The sequence below is a fragment of the Haliaeetus leucocephalus genome, unplaced genomic scaffold (genome assembly GCF_000737465.1).
Source record: "Haliaeetus leucocephalus isolate CR32 unplaced genomic scaffold, Haliaeetus_leucocephalus-4.0 Scaffold722, whole genome shotgun sequence".
In the NCBI taxonomy this organism is placed as follows: Eukaryota; Metazoa; Chordata; class Aves; order Accipitriformes; family Accipitridae; genus Haliaeetus; species Haliaeetus leucocephalus.
This window is the reverse complement of record NW_010973158.1, coordinates 1,013,648-1,034,589: the sequence shown is the minus strand read 5'-3', so window position 1 is coordinate 1,034,589 and position 20,942 is coordinate 1,013,648. Positions and strand designations below refer to the sequence as shown.

Sequence of the window (20,942 nt, the reverse complement as noted above, 5' to 3'; positions counted from 1 at the left end):
TTTCAAGGCTAAATGCAGTAGAGTAAGTGATGCTTTGATAGCTCCTCAGTGTGACCCTGCTTCCCATTTGTGGTATTCTAGCAGCTTAGATCATCTTTCAAGGTTCCCTGAAGATTTTTCTTTTTCCACCCACAAAAAGCCTCTTCTGTAATAGTATTATTCTGGGGAAGGAGTTGTGTTTCACAGATTATACAAGATGGATAACGTTGTTTCAGAATCTTTGTGAAACAGAATTGAAAAAACAAAGCTACAGCAAGAGTTCTAGGATAGAATTTTGTCCTTTCATGCAGTGATTTGCATCTTACCTTACTGGTAAGATAAATAGAGGAGACTTGGTATTTTTTATTTTTTATTTCTCAATAGAACATTTCATTTGTGTGATAAAAGATAAATTCTCCATATAGCTGCAGCTGCGTCTGAGCAAATAGCAGAGATTTTTTTGAAATGGCAGTTGGGGGAAAGTTTTCTCATTACATAAGATCTTGATACTGAAGGTATTGCCATCGTACTCCCCAGAAGTAATTCTTAAAAATTACACCTCAAAAATCAAGATAATTTGAATTAGATATCTTTGATAATGATTTGTGAAAGGTGTTACACTAACTTCACCTGAAGAATGTGAAGTTTGAATTTTAATGTAACAGTGAATACAAGGTAGTCATTTATTTACATAGGAAATTATGGCAAAAGTGCTAAAACTCTCAATTTCTACAGATAAGGGCAAATGATACTGATAAACCTGTATCTGGAATTGTCTTTGTAGCAAAATCGGTGAAGGGTGCCTAGAATTTGTTGAAAGTAATGTTTGTTTTGCTGAGAACATATCGAGGATTATATGCTTAAAAGGTATTCCCTCCTTGTGACAGGAGATGTGGTGATCCGTTATATCCCGAACTTCAGCCATGCAAAGCTGCTTTAAAGTCCTGTAATGGGGTCTCTTAACCCCAGTCTGCACCACAGATGCTGAAGTGATATCCTCACATCATCGTGGATAGATGCAATCTGTGTGTTCTTTAACAAAGGTCTAATGAATACAAAAAGTTGCCGCTGGCACCAGTTTTAGATTGGAGAATTGCAAAGGAGCAGTTATTCAAGCTTTTAAAAACAAGTGTAGCAGATAAAGTGAGGCTTGTCATAATATGATACAAGAAAAGTTACAAAAAGTACAGTGATATTGCATGAAGCCAAAAGGAAGAATTTGGACCATTCTTAGATAAGAGAAGAATTGAATATGACTCTTCAGCTGGACAAAATTTAAAGATCGGGGAAACAATATGACTTCAAAATTGTTGTCTAATGAAGTATGGAATATTTACTCAAGTTCTATCATTTAAAAAGTAGATTAAGTGCTGAGTATGTTAAAAATACTTGTAGAAAGCTGACCTTAATCTAGACAGATTCCTAGAAACACATGTATATAATTTCACATTTAAAAAGTTCTCCCTGATTGTTCGGCTTAGAAATTGTGGTGTAGGTCTTAAATAAGTTTTGACTTTTCCAGTGCTCTAAATATGAATCTTGCAATTATTTTGTGCTTTCTTTTCTTACATAGATCTGCAGGAATGATAAGTATATATTCATGAGTTAACTCATTGTTTAATTGATTATAATAATTGATGTGGCAATTCATTGTGCAATTCACGCAAATGAACTTTGCATTAACCCATTAAACAGTGGGGAATGGCACTCTTGCTGCTTCACAAAAGATTTCTCAAGGGGAGATTGGTCTTAGTGTTTGATTTTTTTTTTTTTTTTTCTGCGTATTGCAGGTATCTTCTATACTGCTTTCATACTCAGTATTTCCTCGTTTTCTTTTTTATTTTTCTTGTTTTCAGTATTGCTTTGGATTTTTTTTTAATCTGTTTTACTTAGCTGTTTATGCTATTAGACTCTGTCCTTTCTTTTGCATTTTGTTCAACTTATACCATATCAAGACTAATCAGTCATGCTTTCTGGCTGTTATATAGAGATCATAATGTTACGAAAGTCATCTTTTGGAGACATCTGCAAATAATATCTGAATCTGCTTCTGTTGGAACCTACTGTGTTAATGAAAAGGTGTTATGTATGAATTTTTCCGCTTTTAGTGGTTTTGAGTTTTTCTAAACCTTTACAGGAAAAAATTCTGGTTGCAGTGCTGTAAACATTAGCATATGCGCTTAAGTTTATACACAGTTACGGTTTCTTTGACTTCAAGATACTCTTTTCCTTGTGCATGAATGTTTGCAGTGTTGGGTATTTATGTTTGTGAGAATATTTATTATAGTAGAAAGAGGAAGAAAGAAAAACAATTTTGCCTAAAAATATTTAAAAACTGTATGATGTATTCAAGAAAAATATCTCCTTTCCCAAGTTTAATAGATGCATTAATTTACTATTTATCTCGCCTAATGATCTTGTGATATGGGAAATTAGTGGCTTTGCAGATGAAAAATGCATGAGTAAAAAAATGCATTCATCTTCTTAGGCATCATCTGTTCCATTGACAAAAGGCACAGATGTGAAATTTATCTCAATAATTAGGTTTATAATTATTGTAGCATTCTCAGATTGATAAATCATTGCTCTTTGTAGCATGTGATTTGGCTCTACAGTCCATGCAACAGAAATAGGTTTAATCACTGAATGGTGATTCTAAGCTTGAGACTGTTTTTCACATTATGCTTGTATATTTTTATGTATTATAAAAAGTATATGGCAGAGAAACGAGCTACAGTCAGGGAAGAACATTTTGTAAATGACTCTACAGGGGAGTGCTGGTCTTTGCACAGAATAGCAAACATGCAAGCTTGAAAAGTATCCATGGTGTATTTTCTTTGGAAACTGCTGTCTTTGCCATTATCCAGTATGATCTTAGACTTCCTGGACAAAAACAATCACTCTGATTTTTAATAGGAGACTGGGAAGTAAAGGAACAAAGTAGCAGAATCTCAAAATGTCCATATTTGGTACATACTGTATTTCTGATGCTGATGTTGTCTTTCCTCTCTTCTTGCCCACAGTTGTAGAACAAGCAACAGGAAGAGTTTGATGGGCAATGGCCAGTCTTCAGCTCTGCCTCGACCTCATTCACCACTCTCAGCTCATGCAGGTGATTTTATACTACTGCTATTATTAAATTCTTAAAATGTTTATGTAAGGAAAAGAAAACAGACACATTCTCTATGCTACTACTCTTCTTTCCACTGTTTATAATATCAAAAAGTTGCATATCATTCCATCCAAATTTCTGTTATGTTTAGATCCATAAATCCTCTGTTATGATAAGAAGCAGTCCAGAAATACCTAACATGGATCATATAGCTATTTTTTATTTCCCCACCTTGCATTCTGACATTCTGATGTCATTTCTTCCCCCCATCCCCTTCCCTTTCTGGGCCAAGTTCAGTGTGAAAAGGATATAAAAATAGCTTGCATACAAGGTAAAGGTAGTGGAGTCGCGGGTAGGGTATTACGTTCTATTCCTAGTGCTTTTGCTCCCTAGGATTTGTGGTGTTAGGCACATTGCTGGAAATTTCTGTGCTTCACGTACACAGCAATAAATTGATGATCATTTTGTTTTGCTTCTAAAGCACCTGAAGCACTTAAAGATTGAATGAAAGACCATAAATAAATATTACATTGATAATGATTGTCTTCATTTAAAAAAGGAATATTTTTAGCATATTAAAACACATTTCCTCAAAGTTTTATTGTCTCTTTATGGTTTTTGGGCACTGGCTGTAAACTACATGCCTAAATGAAAGCGCCACACCAATCCTTGTGTAGGCAATGACACTGAATACTTTGGAGAACTGTTCTCCAATGGATGCTAAAGGAGAAGGTGCAGAGTTCCAGTTGAATTTTTGAAGAGGATGGTGAGTTTAGTAAGGCATCTCCAGTTCTCTTGTGGAAGCAACATTATTAGAAAAAATGTGGTGGTGGTTTTCACTCTGAGCAGCAGGTTATCACAAATAGGAATCCAGACAACATGAAGATTTGTGAAGAGTTCAGGGCAGCAGAGCATTTAAAACAAGCAAACAAAGAAAAACACAGTGTAGTTTTAAAAACTGAAAAATGAAATGTTGGAATGTTTGGGATCCCTCTCTGGGTCTCCCAGATGCAGAAATTGCCATTTGGAACACAGAATCTGTGGTCATTGTAGAAAGAGGCTTTAGTTGTGCTGTGCTGACTTGATGAAAGCAATAGCAATGCTTGCTGTGAGAACTAGCATGTCTGCTGCTATGAGTGACTATACCACCCGTTTGGAAACCGATGTCTTTGTATTGGTTTTGTGTGGCAAGGTTTTGGGGTGGGGGGGTGGTGGTGTTACAGGGGTGGCTTCTGTAAGAAGCTGCTGGAAGCTTCCCCTGTGTTCGAGAGAGCCCATACCAGCCGGCTCTGGGACGGACCCGCCACTGGCCAAGGCCAAGCCAATCAGCGACAGTGGTAACGCCTCTGTGATAACATTTTTAAGAAGGAAAAAAAGTTGGGACAGAGAGAAAAAAAATAGCCGCTGGAGAGAGGAGTGAGAACATGTAAGAGAAACAACCCTGCGGACACCAAGGTCAGTGAAGAAGGAGGGGGAGGAGATGCTCCAGGTGCCGGAGCAGAGATTCCCCTGCAGCCTGTAGTGAAGACCATGGTGAGGCAGGCTGTCCCCCTGCAGTCCAGGGAGGTCCATGGTGGAGCAGATATCCACCTGCAGCCCATGGAGGACCCCACACCGGAGCAGGTGGGTTCCCAAAGGAGGCTGTGACCCAGTGGGAACCCCATGATGGAGCAGGCTCCTGGCAGGACCTGCGGATCTGTGGAGAGAGGAGCCCACGGAGCAGGTTTTTCTGGCAGGACTTGTGACCCCGTGGGGGACCCATGCTGGAGCAGTGTGCCTCTGAAGGACTGCACACCGTAGAAAGGACCCATGCTGGAGCAGTTCGTGAAGAACTGCAGCCTGTGGGAAGGACCCATGTTGGAGAAGTTCGTGGAGGACTGTCTTCCGTGGCTGGAACCCCGTGCTGGAGCAGGGGAAGAGTGTGATGAGCCCTCCCCCTGAGGAGGATGAAGTGGCAGAAAATAATGTGTGATGACCGTAAACCCCATCCCTGTCCCCCTGTGCCACTGGGCGGGGTTTGGTAGAGAAATCCGGGAGTGAAGTTGTGCCCGGGAAGAAGGGAGGGGTGGAGGGAAGGTGTTCTGAGATTTGGTTTTATTTCTCATTACCTTACTCTGGTTGACGGATAATAAACTGAGTTAATTTTCCCCAAGTTGAGTCTGTTTTGCCTGTGACGGTAATTGGTGAGTGATCTTTCCTGTCCTTATCTCAACCCGTAAGCTCTTTGTTATATTTTTCTCTGCCCTGTCCAGCTGAGGAGGGGGAGTGATAGAACGGCTTTGGGCACCTGGCGTCCAGCCAGGGTCAACCCATCACAGTCTTAGACCAACAATGCCTAACAGGCTTCATGAGTATGGAGTGACCAGCACACATTAGTGGGACCTGAATATAGGTTGTGTATTTGATAAATGCCGAAGAGTTCCTGTCTGGCAGTGGGCTCCTGATTTCGGCAAGTTGCTTCATCTTTTTTGAATCGATTTCTCAAACTATAAAAGGGGAGTAATATTGCTGATGTCACAGCTGTTGACAAGTGGCTCTGAAGGTAGAAAACTTAATACTATAAGGATTAAGACAGGTTAAGTGTAAGCCGTTCTTTTACTTAAACAGTATGTACTGTGTATTCAAAAACCTATTGTGGAAATTTGGCAACTTCTCCAGTTACCTAGGATACAGTACATTCTCTTAACGCTGAAACATTCTCCCAAGGTACGTGTGCCAAACACTTTAGCAGCTCTAGGAAATATCATATATGTGATGAAAATTTGCATGTGGATGGCCAGCTCTGTTATTAGCTTGCCTCTATGTATAGTTAAGTACAGTAAATATTTGCACAGTCGTTGGCTTTTAGCTCAGCTGGCTAGTGTGCCTAGACTAGTTACCTGAAAGGGCAAGATGATGTTAAAGTGTGCTCAGAGTCACCCTTGACAGGTTTTCTGTTTTGTGTAGTGATCAATAAGATACTGCCTGGAATTGAATTGATAAGCAAAAAAATTTATTTTTTTTTAAACTTGTGCTTTGAATCACTGTGAATGCCATCCTAATTCATGCAAATAGAGATGCAAATTTTGGGGTTAAAAGCACAGCAAAGCCACGTAAGTTACAAATTTTCATCTACATATACAGAAGGGGTTCAGCATGTCAAGTCTTTAATGTACGTAAATTCTTGGTAACCTTGGTCTTAAGAGACATTGTGGATTTTTAGTGATGCTTACCTTTTTGTGTTGCCAGAGCCACCAGGTCTTACCTGCACTGGCATCTGCACACTCAGCTCACCTGCCTGCTCTCTGTGGTGGTCTGTGCTGGAGGCCTGGTTTCTTGCGAAGTGCAGCAGAGGGATGTTACGAGAGACAGTGTGAGTGGTGTACGGCCTGCTGGGTTTATTCCTCTTGGCAGTCCTTGGCTGGGAGGGTTTGCTCCAAGTCAGAGGCCTCCTTGACTCCATTGAGAGAACCTGATATAATCTCCTGTCCAGCTAGATGATTTTAGGGTCTTTTTGACTATGCCTGGAAAGTAGCTGGGAATGGTGAGATTCTGCTAGAAAAGTTCTCTGTATCGTGTTTATTTTGCAGCCTGTACCAGACCTTCTGCCAGGAGCATGTACTACAAGCTCCGAGTCTCAGAAGGACTGGAGATGACCCTCTTTAACACCTTCACATCTTTCTTATTAGTGTTTGCTGTTGGAGGAGGAAACAATAGAAGCACAAGAGGGAGAGTGAAAGAAAATAGTTTCCAATCCTAGAGGAGGATGGAGCCAGATAAATGTGCAGCAAAGTATCAGTGTTTGCATTCACTGAAAACAGCTTTATTCATTAGACTATCCTTGGCTGAAGTGTGGTGATAACATGCATTTTTGGCAAATCCGTACTAGTAAGATTATGCAGAATATGGACATTGGAGAGATCGAGACTGTCAGCTTTCCTAGCTTCATAAGTCCTGTTTCATCTTCTCAGCATCTTTATTCATGCATTCAGAGTTATTCTCTTTCCACTTTTCTTTGTTTCTGTTGTGTCTGTCTTCACTACATTGCTTCCCCCTTTAGAAAAAGCCTAGCATGCTTCTGTGAGTCTTCAAAAAAATCAAAAGCACTGATGAAGATATGTAGGCTCTGAGAGTTCAACTTTACTATCCTCTAGTCCCCTCTCTTACCTTCCACATTCCTTGGGGACCTCAGGGACCCTGTTCAAAATACAGAATTTTCTTCTGGTTCTGGAGCGAGGAGAGGTAGTGCTTTACAGGTCCTTTGTAGTACTTCAGTAGGAAGATGAGCTATTTTTAGCATAGAGAGTCAGAACACATTCGTCTGTCAGGCAGCTGGGTCCTGGTTCAAGTAGAAGTCTGTCTCGTGGTTCTCTTTCAAATGTGATTGGAAATGCAAGTTTGGGACTTATTTTAATATGCATGGACATAGTGATGTATACTTAACAGCATTTTAGGCCAGAAATTATAATACTCAATTATTTCTGTCCATATGCTGCAAAATAACATTTTACTGTCTTTTCATGTCTTGGAAAGTTATCTGGGCTTGGCATGTCAGGCCAGCATCAGATTGCCCTGCCAGGGCCTATCTTCTGTTTTAAAACAATCACATTTGCTTCAAGGTAAGAGATTGGAAGGGAGATCTCTGAGGCCACTTTCAAGGTCTGGACATACTCTGAAGTCCTTTTGCTTTGGTTTTGGAAAGGAAGTGCCCAGAGGTTCCTTGTTGGGTACCTTCCTGATTCCATGAAACAGGAAAATGAAGGACATAACCTGCTGTGGTTTGAGTAATTCAAATGGAAAGATAGGTAGATTACGCATGACCCTGACTGCTCATGCCTTTTTAAAAAAAAAAAAACAAAACCAAAACCATTTTGGTTTCTGGTTTCACACTAGCAATGCTTTTCTGTCAGATCTGTTTCTTTTAGGGTACTGTATCCCACTACTGTACTCCCTACTGTCAGGTTACTCCAGCCATCTCTGCAGAGAGACTGCAGTTGCCCTTACTGAAAATAATTCCATGAGATGCTATTATTGAAGTGGACTAGATTCTTGACTTCATGTTTCTACCATCTTAGTTGTTATTGCAGGTCCTTATCCCTTTATTATAGGCTATTCAAGCTGAAGGTAATCAAGATTGTCAGACTCTTCAAAATCCACCCAGGATCAATTTCTATTAATTATCATCTTGATAATCTTCAGTGTTATCCTGGGCCTTTCTTGTATAGTCCTGATAAGATCCTTGGTGTTGCTTGGGAATTCAGTGCCTCAGATGTATCTGAAGTCAGTATTTTCATCCCTTGTGAGGAGACCGAACTCTGGACAAAACCCTTGCATGGATCTACAAACAACCTGTTCCTTTCTATGTTAATTCATTGCTTCTTGGGAGAAGAGGCAATGTAGATACTTAATTACCTTTGCTTGCATCTCATACCTGAGATGAGTTTTATTTGGACCGCTAGTTTAAGCTACCTGTTTGGTCCCCGCCCCCCCCCCAAGACCTCACATCTCTGAGGGCAAAAAAATGCTCTGCCTCCTCTGTGTCAACTGAAGCAAGGTGCGTGAAGGTATGTTATGAATCTCAAGGTAGAGCTCTCTTGGTCAGAATGCACTGCATTAACACTCGTGGCAATATCTGTGGCTTTGCTCAAGAATGTTTTCATCTTTGATATCTGTAGAGTGATCATTTAGAGGTCTGGCTGCACCTTTGGAAACAAATGTGCCATTACTTCAGACCTCCTCAAGAGCTTATATCGCTACTGGGTAATCATAACAATCTGGATTGGAGTTGGCCGTAACAGATTGGATGTGAGCAGTATTGCTCTATTTTAGAAGAGCCTCTTGAACATAATCATAATTCTTTGAGGTGCATTTTTATACCAGTGTTCTTCCTTGTAATCCTGTTTTAGTCCCCGATGCAGTCTGAACTGAAGGCACCAGCTGTTCTCTAGTTTAGAAAGACATCCTTTGAGTAGGAGCAGTGGCCCAAGTTTAGGATGACGATAATTGCCCCATATGAGAAAGTTATATAGAGGTCTCAGGCAAATTTCTCCTCCCACTCCCCAATTTTCATTGCTTGCTCTGGGGATAATAGAGGATTGTTCCTACACAGGAGTCTGTTGTTAATCTTTACAGGTGCAAGCTGTATTGGACAAACACTGAATACTTGTGTAAAGTTTTTTGGTAGCCTTACCGTCTCAGTCATTCTCAGATTCTTGTGGTAGGATGGGAGGGAGAGACAAGTGAGACAGCACCACGCTGATGAAGTAAGTATATTGTGCAGGGTGCAAATAGTGCACAAGTAGCACCTGTCAAAGAAGGGGCAGATTCATTTGTAAGCAACAGTGACCATGAGGGCTAGTGGGCTATAGTAAAGAGCTATTACAGCAGTAAGTAATCCAAGGCTTGGGAGCACACAGAGAGGTATAAGGTCTGAGACTGAGGGTTAAAAAGAGGGTAGGAAAAAGACAATGTATCCAGCAGATATATAATACCTCTGTTATAGACATTAATTACTAATACAATACATATAATACCCTTTTCCTCTGTGCAGGACCTGTAGCTACCTGCAGAGATAATTTGTGTTGGTGGAAAGTTGGATTTTAGTTTGCAGCTGAAGTCTCCCACTACGCCTTATGCATACGTGTAAAGATCATAAAAGATTCCAAGTGTTTCAGCTTTTGCTACTTCAAGTCTTTCTTATGAAAATAGAAAACAAATCTATGCCAGGTCACTTCTTTGGGTTCAGACCTTCATCATTATTAGCAACTGTCTTAGGTTAGTTGTTTGGACATCCTTTGCCTTTTGTATCTGGGCTGGAAGCTGTTAAACCTGCTGAAAGATCCTTTTAATTTTTGCATGAACTGTGGGTACATTCAGAATTGTGGGAAGTGAAGGGTTGCAGCATCAGCTTGGACAACATCTGGTGCCCTAGTCATTAATGGGCTTTTCCAGTTGACTGCCTGCTGCTGCGTAGGTAGGTCATCTGCACCACCCAGCCTGCAAAGTGAATGATTATAATCTCAGCAAGTCAGGGCGTTCAGGTGTCCTCACCTCAATAGTCGCAGGAGCTTGTTCCTGTGGGTGATACTAACCCCTAAAGATTAATAGTCACATGTGGTGCTGTTTAATTGTATCTGCTGTAGGAACAAGATTTAGCTGTTAGGAGCAATGCTGTAAATCTTACTTGTCTGTATTTTCATAAATGTTTCATGTGGTGCCACTAAGATGACAAGTACTAGGACAAGAATTGCAAGATAAGTAGGAAATTGTTTAAAGGGGAGAAGATAGGGGTTGTGCTAAAATGAGAAATATTATGAAGTGGGAGCAGAGGTTATCAGTAGAGTCCGCAGGTCTGGGGTTTGTGGGCAAAACATTTTATTCTTCTCATAAGTGACATTGGCATAAAATTACTGTAGCTGATGTAAATTTGGAAGACATCCAGTATGAAACAGCATTGGGAAACTACGTTGAAGTGACTGAATGATCTCAAGGACTGGAAATAAACTATGAAATTACATAGCAACATGCAGCATTTTGTGCTGGAGGACCAGTAACAGAAATGTCTACTGTAAGCTGTGGACTCATCTATTTTAAGGAATTTAGGGAAGGACCTGACTGTATTTTCTAGATCAGATGGTGTTTGCAAGGACCAGTCTAGCATAGCTTTGAAAATCAAATCTCTGAACATGTGTAAAGGAAGTAATTTTTAATTGAATTTGGGAAGATTTCATGCCACTGTACAATGTAGTGGTTAGATTTCATCTGGAATACTGCATGCTTTTATGGTCATACATGTTCAGATGGGATCATGTGGGGAGAAAGGCTGGTAGGATAGAATGTGAGAACTTTTTGTGTAAGACTGAAAGACTATTACTTGCTTGCTTTAGCAACAGGAAGACTGAAAAGCCTGTATTGTTATCTAAATCAGTTCAGAGGTGTCTTCTTCATGGAATGGGAAGAGAAATACGTGCTGGTCATATATACCAGAACATGAGGGTTCCTGAAGAATCATCCACTAAGTATGACAGGGACAAACATGACCTTTCCTGTTGGATTCAATACATTTATGAATGGGATTACATGATGCAAGTGTCTAAAGCAAAATTTTAAGGCCAAGGAGGTCTTACTTCCACTCGTAATCCTTTTTCTAGTTTTTTTAGACTTTTCTTGGCAGACACTGTTAGAGTGCTGACTGCTAATATTCTGCTTTCACTACATTAGGACTTACTGCTTGCATCAGATAATTTTGTTCGTTAGACATACTTCAGCTAGTTACATTGAAGTATAGTAATGAACAAAGCTGTTTGCACCAGGTATTTTAGTTGTGTTAGGGTTTGAATCACACTGGAGGCATTTGTGTGTGTGCATCAAATTTAGTTTCCCTGGATTTTTAACTTCAGTCCTGTGGGTTTTGTCCAATGTAGGTGATAATGAGTACTGGCTTACTACAGTGTATTTGAAGCAAAGAAGAATCTCTCTCATGCACAGCTTCTGTGCTCTTCTGCTTTGGCTATATATAGTATGCATTGACTGGATTTTGGGGAAAGGAGGACAAGGTTTCTAAATGAATGAAGGCTTAATGTGTTTTCATGGTGAAGTATGGGAATGCTGAAAGCTAAAGATTAAAGTGGGGTTCTAAATATTTTTTGACAGAAAACTGATACTTACAGAGAGGAAAATAATACAATATTCCAATTCTGACTGTTGTCACGTAGAATAATAGAAATGGTTTTGCTAATATAAAACTTTTTATTTAGTCTTGCTTTTGGGTAAAGTAAAACTGTTATAGCAACTTCAGAGCATCTACTAGTTTAGGAACAGGAGAGGAAAGTGTAAGTGGTAAGTTACATGCAGATACAACTGACTTTTAAATTAAATCCATTAGGAATTTGGGATAACAATTATCATTAATCTGTTATTCCCTCAGTACTAACGAAGTCATTGCATCTGAAACTTTGTTTTGTAAGTAGACAGCTATTAAAAATACATTAATAATATACAGTGACTGTAACAAATGCCGTTTTAAATCTTTAAAACATCTTCCCTCTGTGGCAAAGACACAGGACTTCTTGAAGCTAGTTACAAAACAATCACAATTTAATTAGTCTCAATACAGTTTTCTTAACAATAGCTGCTTGCAAAATGAGCTACCCTGTGTGTTGTCATGAGATAGAGTATTGTTTTGGTATGTTGATTGCCTATTCATTGTGTCTCCCAGAGGGTGCTGGAGTTAATTACTTACCTAATGTGTGACCACCAGTCAGGTTTACTTTACCAGGTCAGAAACATCAACAGTAATCTTAACAGCATAGAGATACCCTAGGACTAAAACATGTAACAGCCAGCAGATCCCAGAGAACAGTGGGATTTGACTAATAAGCAAGCACTGCACAGATGGATGGAGAATTAACTGGCACTGTTTTTTATTTGAAAGTCTCCCAGGTATTGACTTGCAGATGGGTGGATGAATGCTGTGATGGATGAAGGTCATGTATAGGATTCTGCTTCTGACCTGTCTTGCTTTTCTGGAACACCACACCTTAAACCCGCAATAGCACTAGCTATTTCTCCAGTTGTTTGGGGTTTGGATTTTCATTCTCTGTTTCAAAGCTTGTCTGAGTTCTTAGACTTCTAGATAAACCCACAGAATTTAATATCCAGGTATTATGTATACAGCTTTACCAGTTTTGTTATTCTAAAAGCTCATTTGCTGTTGGAAATAGTGCTTGCAAATTGATTTTCCTAATAACAGGATCTGATGCTCTTCCTGAGTTTGACTTTGACTTCTTCAGGTTTTGTCTGTGAGGAAGTGATGTGTGTTGATTCTAGCGAGGTAGTTTGCAGCATTGTCTCCTCAAATCCATTGTAATGGCTGTAAAATTACTGCATTCTTCCACCAGGTTTTTTGCTTCTGTGTGAAGTTTACAAATATGTTCTGACCGACTGGTGGATGGTTAGGCACGTCCTTAATATCTGTTAAATATGTGTCTATATCCATATATAACTTTAAAATAGCTATCAGAGGAATTAGTTTACAAACTCCTATACACTGGTTTGTCAAATTTCCTGTCAAAAGCTGCTTATGTCTCACCACATTAAGCCTCATTCTCTGCTCTTTTGCCAGAATTTAAGGTAGCTTCTTTGTCCTTTTTTTTTTTTTTTAAATTATTATTATTTGCTCTTACCTACGTCCACGACACACTCCAAATTACTGCTAATTTTTTCTGGTGCAGTAGCTGAAGTTTGTGGCAATGTTTTATCTGCACAGTGCTACAATTTAAAAAAAAAAAAAACAAACATTTTTTAAGCTTATCTTTATTAAATAAGCTCTGGTAGCAACAAAAGAAACCCAGTTAGCTGTTAAATTAAATGAACTGTTGCTCTCAGTAATTTGGTGTTTGCAGTTCATGCAGGACAATGAAATCTGTGCCACATGTGTGGCTTCAGATTCCCTGTGCTTCCCTCCCTACCTTCAGGGAATGAAAATCCTTGCCACCTTGAAATTATCAAGGCCCTCAGAAATGTCTGAAGGGTAATGAAGAAGCTGGGGTCTTGAGCGGGAGGAGGGAATGTTGGAAGAACATAATTCAGCTGTGCTAGATAAATGGGAAAACAAAAAAAAGTTGGAGGTATTGGCCAGTGAGAGTGGAATCCTTGTCTCTTGGGGCCATGGGAAGAGCAGCTGTGAAGATGTGATTTAAACACAGCTCAAAAAGCATCTTACATCTGCTTCTAGCCAAAAAAAGGTAGGGGGTTGGGTGTTCGTTGCATTTGTTTGCTACCTAATGGATCCATGATTATGCTTTCTTGTATAAATGGGATCTGTTAAGCACATCACTATGATAAATGCAATGTTAATTCAAAAATGTAAGTAGAAATCAAGGCCACTTGAAGTCCTTCTAAGGACTTAATCTATTGTACTGGCCTTTTCACATGTAGGTAGTAATTTTCTCCTCAGAAATTAAATGTTGATTCTAACTGCGTACACAGGAACTTTTTTTTAATCTGTTGCTTAATGTTGCAGTCTCATTTATGTCCAAAAATAAAATGCTACAATGAATACATTACTTTAACATATTGTTGTTGTACTCTGTTCCCTATTTAAGGAAAGATTGTCTTTTAGATATGTGCCAGCGCTACTTTAAATCAAATCCTTTTAGCTTTTGTTGTGTTTTTTGTTTTGTTTTTTCAGGGGTCATCTTTATTTCTTCTTCAGATACTGTGTCTCCTCTAGTTGTAGGTGCTGAGGGGCAGAGGTGACGGGAACAGCTCTCAGAAGCTGCCTTCTTTCTGCACTCATGCTGGTCAGCAGGAGGTTGGGTGCTTTAATATGAAGAAGTAACAGACCCTAAAGTTGCAACCTGTTCACAATGTGCAGTTGCTTCTTTTCATCACAGAGGGTGGTTGCCTTTCCATGCCTTGGTGTAACAGAACTAAGCAAAAAAACATTTCATTCAGTGTGTGTCTTGTCTTCTTGTTTGTTTTAGAGCTAGAAAAAACCAGAACAATGAAAAAATGACAATGAAGCCCCTGTGGAAATGCTGTAGAGACTTTGTATAAGGGCTGAATCATGCCGATCATGATCTTTCAAATGTTTTGTTTGATTTCAAAAAAACACCTTGTTTCTGACATTAAAAATATGTTTCTGTCAAGCTAATATGCTGGGGGCTTTTAAACTTCAATGCTCAAATTAATTTGAGAATTCTCAAATTAAAGGGCTAAATAGAGGATTTTCTACGAGTTATAAAATCCAATAACTAAAAATCAAATATAAATGAAATATATGACTTGAAATAACATTCTATTTCAGAGCCTATTTTCTCAGAGCCTGTGAGAGAAGAAGTTCTGAAATTTGTTTCTAACCTGCCTGGAAATGTTTGGATTAGTATATCTGAATGTTTTTCAGTGTGTTCTTTTTTTCTGTTCCCCTAATAATTTTTTTTTGTGTATCCCTCCCAACAGGAAGCAGTCCTCAAGATAGCCCTAGGAACTTCTCTCCCAGTGCCTCAGCCCACTTTTCTTTTGCACGAAGGTAAGAGGAAGTTTGTAGTATGTAGCATGCATTTTGCAGAGAGGAAATGTTGGCCCCACATATTAAGTGACTGCAAACACATTTGTGAAGTCCATCACTTAAAAGTGAGATAACACTTGTCATTCTGTAAACTCTCCTAAACCTCAGTTGCAATGAATTTCTACTGGATGACTGATAAAATGCAATCATACCTTTTTGAATTAAAAAAAAAAAAAAAAAGACTTAATTGTAATGGATCCAATTCAGACACTATCTCCTCATCCATTGAGATACGGGGAAATTTTAAGCTACATCTAGGTTTTTCCTTATTCTTTTTCTTAACAATGTAAGAAGTGCATTGCTTATAAGAGCACTAGTATAGAGGTTCTGAGTTCAGGGCCTGATTTTACTGGCAGCAGCAATACAGTCACCATACCTTTAATACCTGACCTTGACCTGTTTCACTGTCTGTACCACTGAGACAGTCAGCTCTGTCTAGGAGTGTTGTGAGGATTAATTAATGCAAGTAGAATTTTTTGAGATCTAAGGTGAATTTGAAGTGATCGATGAAGTAAATTATTATTAAATGAACCGTAACCAAAGTTGATAGCATGTCATGGGAGACTGCCTGTTCACACTGCCGGTGTGGTTACCTATCAGTTAACACCTTGTCAGCCTACCTCAAATAACATGTTTATTAACGCTGAGCCTGGGAGGGTAGGCAGTGTTTATATGTTGACCCAAGAGTATGTACACAAAAAATGAAATTGAAATTCTGTGACTTGCTTTGCCATTAAGTAGTGCCAGGCACGTAACTGTTGCATTTGCGATGAGACAGCACTTGCCGCTATAGTTTTACTTCCTTTATTTTGGGAGTTCAGTAAAGTAGCACACACAAGCTCTCAAAAGTAAGTGCAAGGAAATGGCTTAATGCTTTTTAAAAGCTGTGAAGGGGAGAAAACTTTACTTGTGTATTCCTTTTATCTGAATCTAATTAATCTGTGACAGCAGATCTTGTCAATCTTTCTAGTAGCATATGATGTCACTTTTTCAATCAACACCTTAAAGTTAAGTATTTCTTTTGAAGCTACTTCCCCTTGATAGTATCTTTAAAAAAAGGAAAGCTATCTCTTCATGGATTACAGTTGTTTATGAGCATATTTTTAGAAAGATTCATTAAATCCAGAAATATCTTATAATGGAAAAAGCAGATGTGAAAGACCGAGTGTTACTTAGAAATACAGGGCAGGAAGTAGTTTTCCTTTCCTTTCCCACCCATAATCAACAGAAAGTTAAAATCATTATGGTTCTGCAAACCTTAAATTCAGGGGGAAAAAAGTAAATTTGTTTACCAACAGTTTCATTTGGATTTTGACCATTTTTAGAGCCCTGTAATGGGCTCCAAATAAATTCTTTCATTAAAGGAACACAAGAAGCTTCTGTGACTTCAGAATATTTCACCACTTCAGTGGGATTCAAGAAACTTCTTTAGAGCAATTTTCTATGGAAACTGATTTTGTTCTATATTTATAGTGAAAATGCTTGATGATACTTAAGCTTAAAACAGCATTAATGTGAAACTTTTGTATTACTTTGGTATGTGTGTTGTGGTTGTTTTCATATAACCTGTGATAGGATGCATTTCCTATGTAAAATGATCGGTGGTTAATGAGAGTTGTTCTCAGACTTCAGGACTATGCTTCTTCTGTTATGTTTTGTAAATTTAATGATGACACAAAGGAAGGGAAGGACAGCTTGTGTTTCTGAGTGTGACAGAGCAGGTTGAAGGACTAGAGGCGAGGTGGTATAGTTGTACGGATATTCCTTTTTCATCCACAGCTCCCCAGGCAGTGAGGACACTAAAAAGCTGGGGAAGCGTGAGGAAGGAAGGGAAAGGCAAAGGAAATGGTTTGGAAGCCTCCTGTGGGGAAGGAGGGCTTCCCAGCATAGCAGTTTCTCATCAGTCGCTGGCTACTCCATGCAGTGGTGCAGCAAAGGGAGCTCCAGCAGGAAGGTGGCCCTCTGCCGTGCTGCCAGCCAGTGCGCGGGGCTGGAGACAGCCTTCCCTAGGGCCCTCGGCAGCAAGCAGGAGTGTTGCCTTCCTCTGCCCACGTCTGGTGGGGTGGTCAATGCCTGGGAATAACACTTGCCTTTGGTAGTCACTCTGGTAGGCCTCTTCTGCTGGGAGATGCAAATCCAGCATCTACAAGCCCACGGGTAGGTGACAGATCCTGCTTTCCATTGCTGCTGGGAAGTGGGTAGAGCCACGCTGTAGGGCAGGGACAAGCGGTGTATGAGAGTCCAGAGGAGAATGCTGTAGGGACTTGGTACCCTTTTTTCCCTTCCCGTATGGATGCCTCCTATTCTCCCACCTTTGCTTCCCAGGTAACTGTCTGTGATAGCCCATCCCCACCCTTGATGGCCTTTCTGTGTGAGAATTGCTGCATGATGCAGGAACCCTGTTCAATATGAGTTACTCAGTAAGGAAGCACTTTCTGTCTCACAGCTGCAGAATATATGGGTCTTACCCATGTTTAAATACCTTCCAAGTTCTTGTTCTTTCAACTGTGAACATATTTAGCTTGCTCGTCTGAGCCAAAATGAAGAGTAAACTCCTTTAGGAATTGTTCATTCATCTGGAGGTAGCTCATGCATACCTGGGGAAATGGGAGAAGGAAGGAGAATTAATGAATTAAAAACAAAATTATGGAGGAGGAGGAGGAAGTTTTTTCCAGAGTTCAGTCTTTGATACAGTCAGCAGTCCCTCTAGCACATGTTCTCTTAATGTATTAACACTAATTATGTACTGTAGTTTCTTTTCCCACACTATTTGTATTCAAAGTCCCAGAGACTTGGGTTGTAGCTCGTGGATGGGTAAATAGGAGTAGGAAATAAAGCATTAGAATGGAGAGAAGCAAAGGTTGTTTTAGACAGTTAGCTCGAAGGGTGGGGAAGCTGCATCAAGAGGTTTAAGGTTCCTGATTTGCCATGACTTCAGTTCTCTTCTGTGGAATTACACTTTTTGTGTAAAAAAGACTTCAAGATGATCTTTGTACTGGCTGTAAAACAGAGCTTCAATTCTCCTTTCTCCTTTCCCCCACTATCATACTGTTTATTAATAAAAACTTGTCCTATTTTGTTATTTATGTATTGTTTTGCTTTTTTTAACATATTTGATACAATTGTACTCCAGTCATGGGCACCGAAATGACAGGTAAATGTTACCTCCTCAAAAATCCAAACACTGCTCCCATTGTTGTTTTTTGATTTGTCACTTGGAATGTTCAAGTTCCATGGTGTGTGTGTGTGTGTGTGTAGCTCATCTCAAGTAGTAAAGAACAAAAATTAGTTTGGTTATGGTTTTGTAGATTTTTTTATTATTATTATTCTGAGTGAGCATGATTTTTGTTGCAAAATTGTTTTTCCTGATTTACATATCTAACATTTAAGAGGTTTGTTTTTCCTAATCATTCTTTGCAGTTATTTGACATTAGCCTGCTAGTTTGCTGGTATCCTGTACTGAAGTCACTTAGGAAAGCACTACCCTTGTATTTCAAGCAGACTGTGCTGGTTGTTCTGTGGTTCAGAGCATTGTGGTTTGCATTTGTTCACAAGTTTTTAATTTGCTTTTCATTAATTTTCATCCAATGGACCTGAAAGTTGTGAAGACTAACTGGTCCATTTCTACGTCTGTTAGTGAGACACCAGTTCTGTGGACTGTTCATTCACTTCCTGGTTGTTTCATCTTACAGATTTTTAACTAGAAAAAACACTTAAAAATAAACCTGTAAGCCTAAGTCATCCTTGCTGAATGCTTGTTTATTGTGGTCCCCTGTGAAAGTTGACTCTTTATTAAAACCCCTGTTTGTATTATGGTTTTGGAATGCAGTTTTACACAGTCATACTTTCACAGATGTTTCTGTATTGGGATACTGCGATGTTCATTTGACTAACCTTGGTTTCACAACAGGACTGATGGTCGCCGCTGGTCTTTGGCTTCTCTCCCTTCCTCTGGCTATGGTACAAATACACCCAGCTCAACTGTTTCTGTAAGTATCCATTTTGCTGTGCTGATAGATTTCTATTACATGCCATAACCTCTCACTGTAGCTTGCTTCTCTTAGGAGAAGGCAATGTAGGTTTTGTTACTGTTGATAGACTTTGAATTAACATGTGTTATGAAACTGCTTTACTTCACTGAAATAGAAGAAAACTTTAGGCAAAGTGTGCTTTGCTTAGAGATATTTTCTGGCAGTGCATAGTGTTTAACTGTGCCCTTTTGATCTGTGGGGGCAGTAGGAGGGGAGACATACTGCCTTATTTTAACTATGGTAGTTAGGTAGCAAGTCTTAAGTGAGGGTGCCTTGATAATTAAAAGAAAGAGAAACCAGTCTGACATGATTCATCTATCCTAGGTTAGACTGCTATCTTAAGATGGGATGAATCATGCATTTGCCTGTCTTTTTTCCTTGACAATAGTGAGATGTTAGTGCATGGTAATAGGTTAGATATTTAGCATTTTAGATGGCTATAATTAGAATAGAAGAATTATTTGGGATACATAATAGGATAAATATAAGTCTAATTTGTTAATTTTTGCCTGTTAGAGCAATCCTTTTGATGTGATCTTGTGTCAGCCCCCTGCCATGATGTACCACCTGACTTGTGGTGTGTACCATGGCAGTGCATGAGATCCTGCCCACCAAAGCTGCTCTATCACTCCCCCCTCCTCAGCTGGACAGGGCAGAGAAAATATAACAAAGGGCTCATGGGTCGAGATAAGGACAGGAAAGATCACTCACCAACTACCGTCACGGGCAAAACAGACTCAACTTGGGGAAAATTAACTCAGTTTATTATCCGTCAACCAGAGTAGGGTAATGAGAAATAAAACCAAATCTCAGAACACCTTTCCTTCACCCCTGCCTTCTTCCCGGGCACAACTTCACTCCCAGATTCTCTACCTATGCCCCCCAGCGGCACAGGGGGACAGGGAATGGGGTTTATGGTCTTCGGCTGCTTCATCCTCCTCAGGGGCAGGACTTATCACACTCTTCCTCTGCTCCAGCATGGGGTCCCTCCCACAGGAGACAGTCTTCCATGAACTTCTCCAACGTGAGTTCTTCCCACAGGCTGCAGTTCTTCACGAACTGCTCCAGCATGGGTCCCTTCCACAGCGTGCAGTCCTTCAGGCACACACTGCTCCAGCGTGGATCCCCCGCGGGGTCACATTCCTTCCAGAAGACCTGCTCTGTGGGCTCTCTCCACAGATCCACAGGTCCTGCCAGGAGCCTACTCCAGCGCAGGGTTCCCACGGGGTCACAGCCTCCTTTGGAAGCCCACCTGCTCCAGCATGGGGTCCTCCACAGGCTGCAGGTGGATATTTGCTCCACCATGGACTACTATGGTCTTCCCTACGGACTGCAGGGGAATCTCTGCTCCGGCGCCTGGAGCATCTCCTCCCCCTCCTTCTTCACTGACCTTGGTGTCCGCAGGGTTGTTTCTCTTACGTGTTCTCACTCCTCTCTCCAGCTGCTGTTTCTGTCTGTCCCAGCAACCTTTTTTTCCTTCTTAAAAATGTTATCACAGAGGCGTTACCACTATCGCTGATGGGCTCAGCCTTGGCCAGCAGTGGGTCCGTCTTCGAGCCGGCTGGCATTGGCTCTGTCAGACACAGGGAAGCTTCCAGCAGCTTCTCACAGAAAGCCACCCCTGTAACCCTCTCCCCCCCCCGCTACCAAAACCTTGCCACACAAAGCCAATACAGCTAGGCAGTGGGAGAAGTATGAATCTGTACTTTTGCAAAACTTGCACACCTCTACACTGGAGAGGAAGTACTGCATCATGTTACAGTCTGGAACT

General features: G+C 40.2%; 1 protein-coding gene across 1 annotated transcript in view; it reads left to right on the top strand.

The window, feature by feature from the left end:
- MAST4 (microtubule associated serine/threonine kinase family member 4) overlaps positions 1-20,942 on the top strand; it is a 109,240-nt gene that overhangs the window by 28,432 nt on the left and 59,866 nt on the right. Inside the window, exons 2-4 of the mRNA XM_010580504.1 lie at positions 3,003-3,091; positions 15,032-15,101; positions 19,051-19,129. Of these exons, the coding sequence (XP_010578806.1) occupies positions 3,003-3,091; positions 15,032-15,101; positions 19,051-19,129 (238 nt within the window). The remainder of the gene's footprint in view (positions 1-3,002; positions 3,092-15,031; positions 15,102-19,050; positions 19,130-20,942) is intronic.